This window comes from Hibiscus syriacus, unplaced genomic scaffold (genome assembly GCF_006381635.1).
Source record: "Hibiscus syriacus cultivar Baekdansim isolate YM2019G1 unplaced genomic scaffold, ASM638163v2 tig00116970_pilon, whole genome shotgun sequence".
NCBI lineage: Eukaryota > Viridiplantae > Streptophyta > Magnoliopsida > Malvales > Malvaceae > Hibiscus > Hibiscus syriacus.
In genome coordinates this window covers 767,813-778,638 of record NW_024063494.1, presented here as the reverse complement: position 1 = coordinate 778,638, position 10,826 = coordinate 767,813, and the positions used below count along the sequence as shown (strand labels likewise).

The 10,826-nt window shown below is 30.5% G+C and overlaps 1 protein-coding gene and 1 long non-coding RNA gene across 2 annotated transcripts; both read left to right on the top strand.

Annotated features, from left to right (window-relative positions):
• Positions 1 to 2,640: 2,640 nt before the first annotated feature.
• Positions 2,641 to 5,617, top strand: LOC120191551 (ferredoxin--NADP reductase, root-type isozyme, chloroplastic-like). The gene is made up of 5 exons (XM_039194493.1): positions 2,641 to 2,790; positions 2,977 to 3,033; positions 3,626 to 3,958; positions 4,276 to 4,495; positions 4,965 to 5,617. The coding sequence occupies exons 1-5, from the start codon at positions 2,767 to 2,769 to the stop codon at positions 5,459 to 5,461; spliced, it is 1,131 nt and encodes a 376-aa protein (XP_039050424.1). The 5' UTR covers positions 2,641 to 2,766; the 3' UTR covers positions 5,462 to 5,617.
• A 1,538-nt stretch (positions 5,618 to 7,155) lies between these two features.
• Positions 7,156 to 10,508, top strand: LOC120191553. The gene is made up of 6 exons (XR_005522704.1): positions 7,156 to 7,254; positions 7,762 to 7,834; positions 8,594 to 8,674; positions 8,846 to 8,921; positions 9,805 to 9,968; positions 10,230 to 10,508. It is a non-coding gene; the product is annotated as an uncharacterized LOC120191553 (long non-coding RNA).
• The last annotated feature ends 318 nt before the right edge of the window (positions 10,509 to 10,826 follow it).

Sequence of the window (10,826 nt, the reverse complement as noted above, 5' to 3'; positions counted from 1 at the left end):
GACGTGGTTTTTATTTAGATTTTTCATCTTATATAACGGTTTAACAATAAAATCAATATTTTCTGATGACGGTAAAATTTAAATATATGACACTTTAAATTAATAAACGAAACTTAGCTGCTCAACTATAATGTGAATCTTTTATTTATTATATTGAACTTAATACTTATTTATATTATTATTAAATTAAAAGAATATTTTTTTTATTTTAAAATAAAAAATAGGCTTAAAGGTCACATTTGTCTCCGTAGTAGACTCAATTTATCAGTTTCGTCTCTATCGTGTTTTCGTATCAATTTAGCATTCGAAGTTGCTCAATTGCATCGTTTTATATCCTACCTCTGACTTAAAATCTTAAATTATAAACCCTAAGTTCTAGTTTACGGTTCAAGAATTATGGTTTAGAGGTTATGAGGTTGTGATTTATGGTTTAGGTTTTATAATTTAATATTTTAAGTTAGGGCAGAGTATAGAATGATGCAATTGAGTAACTTTAAGGACTAAATTGATGCGAAAACATGATAGGTACGAAAGTGATAAATTGAATCTACTACATGGGCAAAAGTTACCCTTTTGCCTAAAAAATAATTTTTATATTTTTATAAAATTTATATGAAATCAATATAAAAAAGTATATTTATAATATTATAAAATATTTATTTATTTTTTAAAATTATATTAATTATTTATTTTAAAATTATTATTTTAAAATTATCTATTTAGTTTTTAATAATCTAAAATTTAAGGTAAATTATACGTTTAGTATCCAACTATCACTTTAATTCAGTATAATATTATTTAAAACTAAATAGATAATTTAAATATTATTTCAAATAATTAATTAATATTGTTTAAAATAAATAAATAATACGCTTTTAAAAATTAAAAAAATATTTTAATAATATTAAAAAATATAATTTTTAGAATGATTTAATATAAATTTTATAAATAAATATAAATAATTATTTAATTATTTTTTATTTCCAAATAAAGTGAAAAGTTATTCTTTAATTTAATAATGATATAAATAAGTATTAAGTTTAATATAATAAAATAGATTCACATTATAATTGAGTGGCTAAATTTTCGATCACCAATTTAAAGTGTTTTATATTCAAATTTTATAATCATCGAAAAATATTGATTTTATAGTGATACTATTACATAAGTTAAATATAAAATTCGGTGAAATAACTCAAAATACTAGCTTAACTCAATGGTTGCGTGTCTTGCATTTCATGTAAGAGACCTGGGTACAATTACTGCTAAGAATGAGAATGATTTCTTTTATTTTATCCTCATAATTGATGACATGTGCCAAAATTTAATTGGTTGAATAAAATCAATTGAAAAATATTAATGAAGAAATAAAAAGGTGACGCGAAAATTAAAAAACAGAAAGAACTTTCTTATTATGTCACATCAACACTGTCGCTAATAGTTCTGAAAAATAAAATTTATGTATTAAAATAAAATAAAAATAATAGTATAAGTATTAAATATATAATTTATCATCTTATTATTTATTTAATTAAAACAATTTAACCAGTGATATATTTCTATGTATATATTAGTGATGTGTTGTAAATTCATCTTTTAATTATGTTATTTAATTATTAAAATTTCACACTACATATGTACAGATTAAACCTTCACTAGTCAACACCATTTTAGGCCTTATAAAGTGGCAACTTTAGAGGCTCCTCAACTTATAATATAAATAAGTTGTAAATAAAAAATTATATTAATTTTTTTATATATTTCTAAATTTGTTTAACTTAATTTATTCTGCTTTATAAGTTATACAAGTATATATGTTATTTTGTAAATTATATAAATCAAATAAATTTTATTTATTTTTGCTTTGCTCAGTTAACAATGATACTAATTTAGATATTAATTGTCGATCATCGATTTTTTTTGTCCTTTGATCGTTCTTTATATTTTATTTTTTAATATTAGATTTGACGACGACACACCTGATCAATATTGAGTTTATTTGTAGGCCTATTGATCTTCCCCATTATAAACCATCAAATTGATTTTGATACGCGATTTTACGTTCGTTGATAGTTCTCAAGACGCTCGATTTTGATTAACGATTCTCAGGGTCTTTCAATAGCTTAATCCACTTTTGTGTTTCATTTACTGATCTATTGTCGTTCGAGTCTTTTAATTAAATTTTTAACATTTTCCATATAATCATTGTATAATCCAAAGTAACTAGTATCAATATTATATGAAAATATATAAATTATTTATTTAGTTTACAATAATATTCGTAAATATTATAATTTTAAATATTTTTACTTTTTGTAATCATATTATTAAAAAAATTCATCATTATCATTAGGTCTTTTTATATATCTTTTTATAAAATTTGTTAAATAAACACAGACAGAGAAATAATTTCCGATGTAACTTATCTTGGGATTTTTTTCTCTCACAATAATATCTCAACAATTCGGCCATAGAAAAACAGTAAAAATATATTTCATATTAGATTCTTTAAATAATTATTTTTAACCAATCGTGGAAAGATCATTATTATTCCTAATAATATGCTTAACTAAGCAGCCACTCGAGAAGGCAAAGTAGAAGAGAAAGCGTCTTTTGCAGTAACCAAAAGATCAAATTTTTCTTCCTAAACCATCAGTCCCATCCTTTAAATCCTAATTTAAGAGAAGACAAGTGAAAAGCAAATCAAAACAAAGATCTCGTTGAATTTGCTCTCCTCTGAAAGTCTTTTTCTTTCATCTCTGCTTCATGGCTCATTCAACTGTATCCCAGGTCTTTCTTCTTTTTTTCTTTTTTAGTTTTCCTTTCTGTTTGATTCATAGGATAAAGTGAAAAAAAATAAAGGATCACCCAATACATTTTATAGGGATAAAGTTATTGTTATCGTTTCATTAGCTGTTCTCGAATTTATCGAAATGGGTTTTTTTGCAAGAATAATATTTTGGGTTTATTTTTCAGGTTTCTGTAGCTGTTCCTACTGGAAACGACATTTCTATAAGGAGATCTGTATTTAAGGTACTCACTAATTATTACTCCTGATTATTGTGCTATAAGATCGGCGATTTTTGGTTTAGTTTCATCAATGGGTGTTTAGATCATTGGAAAGTTGAAAGACTAGAGTTAGAACATAGTATATGATGTGCGAAAAGTTAGAGTTAAATTCCTATCCGAAAAGTTGATAAACTCTTTTGAATATCGAATTTAAATTGCACCGTTGGAGTCAGAATAATGTATGATGGTTGAGTTTCTATATAGTTTATGTCTATAGAGTGGGTTATGGAGACAAGGGTGCTGAACATTTGGCAACGCAAATTTTCTCTTGCTTAATTAATAGTATAGACTATAGAGTGTTCACCTGTTATAAAGGTGTGCTCTTCATGTGTGTATCCATCTTTGAATGTTGATAATAGCGAAAGTGTGGTGTATGCTTGTCAAATGCAGCATTGTATTCGGCAGTTTTCTTGTGAAGCTGTTTCTTATTAATACTGCCCGTGCAAGAACTGAGCTAGAATTGCAGTATTTTTCTGGAATAAAATTTCAGGCTTACTTTTCATTGCACTGTAAGTTAATCATTTCTTGATACTGAAGCACTTGGCTTTTATTGCAGAGGAACATTTTAAACTTCGGTAACAAGTCATGGAATTCCAACTTATCTTTTGATCTGAAATCACGAAATGCACAGAAGAGCAATCAGTACATAATATGCATGTCAGTGCAACAAGCCAGCAAATCCAAGGTTGGAGTTCTACCTTCAATGTTGGAAACTGCTAAAGAGCCTCCACTAAATTTATTCAAGCCCAAGGAACCTTACACAGCTACCATTGTTTCTGTTGAGAGACTTGTCGGTCCAAAAGCCCCCGGTGAGACTTGCCATATTGTGATTGACCATGGTGGTAATGTTCCATACTGGGAAGGGCAGAGCTATGGTGTTATCCCTCCTGTAAGTTTGTTACCTCTATACGTTGCTGTTTTGTAATTATTGTTGTTTTCAGATAGTTTGGTGCAGTAGAATATGTTAGCTTTTGAATGAACTATAATGTTTGGAGCATAGGGATTTGACTTTTGAATGTGAGGATTGAAATGTTTATCATGGCTAATTATAATTCACTGTTTTTGTCCAGTTGTATGCTTTGGTGCCTGTCATTCTCATAGAATGAAGTCATATGCTTTCTTAGAACTTGTTTTATTTTTATTGATTTCTCTTCTAAAGTTTCCCATTTACTTTGTTCCAATTCTCATTTTTTTCTTGTATCATAGGGCGAAAATCCAAAGAAACCAGGTTCTTGCCACAATGTTCGCCTGTATTCCATTGCGTCAACCAGGTATGGAGATTCTTTTGATGGCAAGACAGCCAGTTTGTGTGTCCGCCGTGCTGTCTATTATGACCCTGAGACGGGAAAGGAGGATCCTTCAAAAAGTGGTATTTGTAGCAATTTCCTATGCAACTCCAAGCCTGGAGATAAAGTTCAGATCACTGGTACGATCCTTCAATAAAGTGGAACGTCTATACCTTTTTCTATATGCTAATATTTAATATAGAGTCATGGCTAGATATCCTACCATGCATTTGACATCTAGCACTCACTACTCTTATCAATTGGAATGAATGAAATTGCATTACAGAAAGCTATTTTTCAGAAAACAAATACTGTTTCTGCTCTACTGCTAGCTTTGTAAGTTGTATCGTAACACCCAACCATATGATTGCTGAAGTGCTTATGTTCCAGCCAATTTTGCATTATTCGCTTCATTTGTTTCAACTAATGTTGTTTTCCCATTGTCCTATCAAATACTGATTCTTATTTTAGTAATTTTGCTTAGGTAAGATTGTCTATTCATGTTCTTTTTCACTTGTTGGCATTGGTTAAATTATAGATTTTACAGGTTATTTGGTGGTTGGATCATACTAGTTTTCTAAAATTAACTACAGTATAATATTTTGGCAGGCCCCTCTGGCAAAGTAATGCTTTTGCCTGAAGATAACCCAAATGCCAACCACATAATGATAGCCACCGGAACTGGTGTAGCTCCCTTTAGGGGCTACCTCCGCCGCATGTTCATGGAAGATGTTACATTCAAGTTCCGTGGCCTTGCATGGCTTTTCCTTGGGGTTGCCAACAGTGACAGTCTCCTTTATGATGATGAGTTTACCAAATACCTAGAGGAGTACCCTGATCAGTTCCGATATGATCGAGCTCTTAGCAGGGAGCAGAAGAACAAGAGTGGAGGCAAGATGTATGTTCAGGATAAGATGGAGGAATACAGTGATGAAATTTTCAAGCTCTTGGATGAGGGAGCCCATATATATTTCTGCGGGCTCAGGGGAATGATGCCCGGGATCCAAGAGACGCTGAAGAGAGTTGCGGAGCAGAGAAGAGAGATTTGGGATGAGAAGCTTTCACAGCTGAAGAAGAACAAACAGTGGCATGTGGAAGTTTATTAGTTTTGCTTTCCAGGATTTTAACCCAAGCTCATGCCCTGTTTGAAGACAATTATTTATTTATGGGGTTCACATGGAAACCTTGATTTAGCTTAAGCTTAGCTGCCTGCGTACCTTTCTGGGATTGAATAATTGAGATAGGCTTCATATTTAGTGCAATAAACTTTAAAGTCTTTACATTTTATGATTGTTTTAATACCACCCAGAATACTTTATCCTGAAGAATAATTAAATAAGTTGTGCCGAGCCACAATTAAACGAAACAAAGCTTCTCAAATAAAATAGTTTCATCAATTTTTAACCTCTCATTGCAATTTTTTTATAATTACCGATGTCCGACTCGTTCGTCTCGAAAACAATATAGATATAAAATAAGTATATATATATATAATCATTTTAATTCTTATTTTTTTATTATTTTACTTTAAAAATTAAAATATTAATATAAATATTAATAAATTAATAGATCAGATACCAGTGATTATAAAAAAAAAATTAGTATAAATATAAATAGAGTAAATATTTAATATAAATACTTTTGTTTGTTAAAAATTAAATCATCAAATGATTATAGACGAAGTGATAAAAGGTTTTTGCAAAATAAATTAATGAATAACATAATAAAATTTTAAGACATATATAAACTTTTTTCCTGTATAGGTATAGATATATAACATTACACAAATATTTGAATATGTTAAGAAACAACATTAATTCATGAAACACCAAAATTTAAAGTCAAAGGTCGGAAACTTCAAATTCCATAATCACTTTATTTTATTGGAACCTTTTAATTTTTTTTTTTTAAAATAGCAACCGAAATTTATTATTAACAGAAAGAATCAAAATTACAACACAGTGAGACATAGAGAAAAATTTAGAGACAATAATTGTCAAAATACTCATACAAAAGTAAAATATTGAACTTAAAGATATGAGAAAAAATAAAACCTTCCATCGAGAATGATGATAAAATCTAAACTCAATAACCTTCATAAAACTCATTGTCTCTGTCAAATGGGACGTTTACGGAGTGATAAAGGAGTGGAGAGCGAACCAAATAATCCAGCAGGCTACTTCGCTATACAATTCTGATAAACAACTTTCTACCAAAAGAGGGGATCTGACTATACGTGACCACCGACAAACTAATTAAAAAATAAATGTCGTTATGTTTTTTGTGCGAGAACAAAAACGACTGCAAAGGTATGGGAAAAATGTATCAAAACCATAGGGATTGTGTCACAAGAGCAGAGAAAATGCGTGCCACAAGAGCAGAGAAAAACGTGTCACAAAAACAGAGATTCTTATTCAAAAGTAAAAAGACTCGAGAAAGAAGAAAATAAAAACAAGAGAACTAATAATCTTGGTGGTCGACAATTAATATTAACTATTAAGATTAGTGTCGTCACTAACTAATAAAAAAAAACAAGAAAACGACATAAAAATATTAAAAAAAATTAAGATAAAAAGAGGGAGAGACAATTTAAATTTATTTTTAAATTAAACTAAATTTTGCACACGCAAATTAATACCTTTTAAATTATTTAATTTCATTGTAATAATTGTCCAATATTTAAAATATAGCATGAAGGCCTTTTCTCTGCCGGTCATATTCCATCACTTCAAGTTTTGATCATACTCATACCCCCCCCCCCAACTCCCAATATAAGCTAACAAAAACCATAACATATAAGAGACATTCTTAATGTCACCTAAAATCCCTAAAGCTTATACTTCTCCCTCTTACCTAAATCTGACTCTGGTTCTCTTTGGATTTTCTATTTCAACAAGTGGTAAGTCCCCAAACTCCTCTTTCAGATCTTGCGTTTCATTCTCTGTTTTTTCATTGGTTTCTGCCAATGATCCACAAACTTTTTAATCTCATATTATAAAGTAATTATTTTAACACTTTGCATTTTTTGCCCGATTTATTCAAAATTAACAATTGTGTTATATCTGTTTATGGGAAAGTGAAAAAATTGCAATTTTTTTGTAAAAAAAACTTTAATTGGCTTCTGTCTCATCCCCCACCTTGTAGTTTTAGTATTCGTTTAGTTTTTTCTATTTATTTTTTAAGTTTTTATTTGTCCGACAATAATTGATTTTATGGTTATTATATTACTCTGGTATCTCCTCTTAAGAATGCAGTAATTGATTTTGAGGCCGTGAATGGAAAAAATAGTGATTATTTAAAGCACAATAGGAACAGAGAATAGTCTTAAATTTTAGTAAATTACACGCCCCCCCCCCAAAAAAAAAAAAACAAATACTTTCAGCTGATTGATTTTTTTCTTCTTCAGTTTTCAAGCTTCCTTGTTGGATGATTGTGGGTTGGTAGCAAAGAAATGAGTGGAGTAAAAAGGACTACCTCAGGTATGCTAATCTTGCATCCATCCGTGATGCTCGTATTCAGTCAATGCAATTGAATGATTTGAAATAGGATTATATTCATGTTCTCCCTGAAAATAGCAAGTGTCTAAGGGATCAGATAGCTTGGGAAGTTTTGAGTAAACGTTAATAATTTTTGGTTAAGCTTCCCTTCAAAACTTGCGAATGTACAATAATATGCAAAATTTTTAACTAGTAGGTATGCATCATGTATGGGACATTTGCGTACACATTTCTCAAAGTTATTGCTTGAGATCTTACTGTCTTGGTCAAAATATTTTATGGTTGGCCTGTGCATCCCGAGTCAAATAAAATAAGGTGAAAAGAATGTAATGCTCTTAAAGAAACTATCTTTTGGCTTTGGCTTTGTATAATTCAGTTGTCAACTTATTTAATTTACTGCAAAGGGTAAAACTTGTTTTTATGAAGGCCTAAGAAATGCAATGATGTTCGAGAATAAAGGGAAAAATTCCTATCCTTGATGCCACTCATTTCTTTTATTTTCTACCTTGAAGAAATTGGATTTGCCACAAAAGTTGAACACTTATAACCTGGTTTTATGCTGTCAAACACTAAAAACTTAATGGTTCACCTTTTGGATTTACATTGAGTATAAGATGTCAGATAATCTCCATTTTTGTAAATTTAACCTTTATAGGTAAAATCACTTTTTTTTAATATTAATGCATCTTTGGTATTCCTTACATTTTACTGAATTTCATAGAAAATGCATTTCTTGTGCAGCTAAAGTGAGATTGAGGAGCTTATTGAATCAAACTGATAACCGCACTTGTGCTGATTGCAGTCTCGAGATCCAAAGTGGGCGTAAGTTCTGATGTTAAAGCATATTTAGAGTTTGCCTATTCATTTCTTATCCTGTGAATAGGAGATAAGAGCACCTGATGAATACATGTCTCTTTGGCAAATTGATGCATGCGTATGTGTATATGTTCACAAGAAAGGATTGAGAAAATCCCTTGAAAATTGTATTTTCAGATCAGCAAATATTGGAGTCTTTTTATGCTTGAAATGTTGCGGTGTGCACAGAAGCCTTGGTCCACACATCTCCAAGGTGATTAATATGTTTGCATGTAATGTATAGTTTTTCTCATGGAATGATTCCTGGTTGGGAAACGTTTGAGGGGTTTTTTGTTGGCTATTTATTGTATACAGCGTTAATTGGTTGTATAATTTCTCATAGGCAATTTATTTATCTGAGGTTTAGCATTGAAGGTGCAATAAATTTGATAAATCAGTAAAAGTAGATGATTCAAGTATGGAGTAATGGGTGTGTCTTGATAATAGAACCAGCAGCATGCCTGTGAATTTACACAGTTGATAGAAAAAATGCTTTAGGATATAAATGGGAAAAAAAACAAATATAATTATTAAAATGCTAACTAATAGTCTACTGCTAGCCTATTTGAGATAACTGCTTTGTTAGTTCACATACTTTTATTTCTTGAAAGCATCCCTGGGCTTAGTCTGGTTGATTATCGGGAGAACATTCATGAACCAAGATTAAAATTTAATTATCTTGAGGATTAATCATATCAGCTGAGGTTTGTGTGTGACAGTTGAAGTTTTCATATGTTTAACTGAACTCTTTCACATGTTTATGTTATCTTTGTCGAATCTGTTAACAGTGGTATATAGTAACAAAAGTTTCCATTAAGGGCTTAACTTGGACATTATACTTATAGAATTTTTCCACTGTGGTAAATTGGGATGAAATTTCCCATTTTTTGGCTTAACTTAGAGCGCTATGCTTTTCTTTTTACTTTTAATGTTATATCATCGTCATGACCTCATTGATGTCTATATATATCATGCTTACGGTTCATCTTACATCATAATATGCGATACTTCAAACTTCATTTTAGTGTCTTTTGGTTTGCTTAGAGTTTCATTTGTTTATTTGTAGCTTTTTTTTTTTTACTTTCCAACGATTTCAGGTTCTATCTGTGACATTGGATGAATGGTCTGATGAAGAAATTGAGGCCATGATTGAAGTTGGTGGAAATTCTGCTGCTAATTCAATCTATGAGGCTTATATAACTGAAGGTTATAAAAAGCCTGGTCCAAATGCTAGTAATGATGAGCGGAGTAGATTCATTAAGTTAGATTTCAGACAATTTACAATCTCACAATTTGAGTATTTCTTTCTCACTTATATCCGGTGCTGTATGTGTTCAAAAACTATTTTTCATTTACCAGCCTTTTGTGGGTACACTTTACTGGGTTAAGATAGAAAACCAGTGTCATAAACTGCAGTGACCTTATTGTGGCCTACCGTTTAACCTAGTTTCCATATAGCAGATTTGATAGATTATCATCACTTAGATGTTATAGTAATTACTTATTTCAAATTTTCCTGCAGGGCCAAGTATGAACAACAAGAATTTGTGAAAGCTAGCTTGTGGATCACATCAGGAAGGGATTCTTCTTCTTCTTCTTCTAATCAATCAAACCTTTCTGGAAAGATTCTTGATACTATCCTGTCAAATTCATCACAGAATTCGGTAAATTCTTATGTTCTTTGTTTCTTCCAATCTGATTGATGGTCTTGGGAACAAGGAAGTTCATGCTGCTACTGATTTTAAGAGAATATGGTCACTTGTTGAGTAGCATGAACTGAACATTACATGGGATTCTTTTATATCATCCTGTTTGTAGGATACCTGCATTCAATTTATTTGTCTAGGTCCACAATTATTTTATTTTTTTGATAGGAATTGTAGGCCTCATTAAAAACCCCCTTCTTGAATAAGGAACTTATAATGAGTTCCTTCATCAGAGGAAGGAGGAAAAGAGTGCCTTAAACTTCATTAATGAAAATACATAAGATTACAACAAGAAGATAAGCCCCTTACAACAATTTGAAAATCCCAACATAAAATACCCCTACACACTGGAATTAGCCAATGGCGGATTTAGCCAACCCATCAGCCTCAATATTGGCTGTCCGAGCAACCCA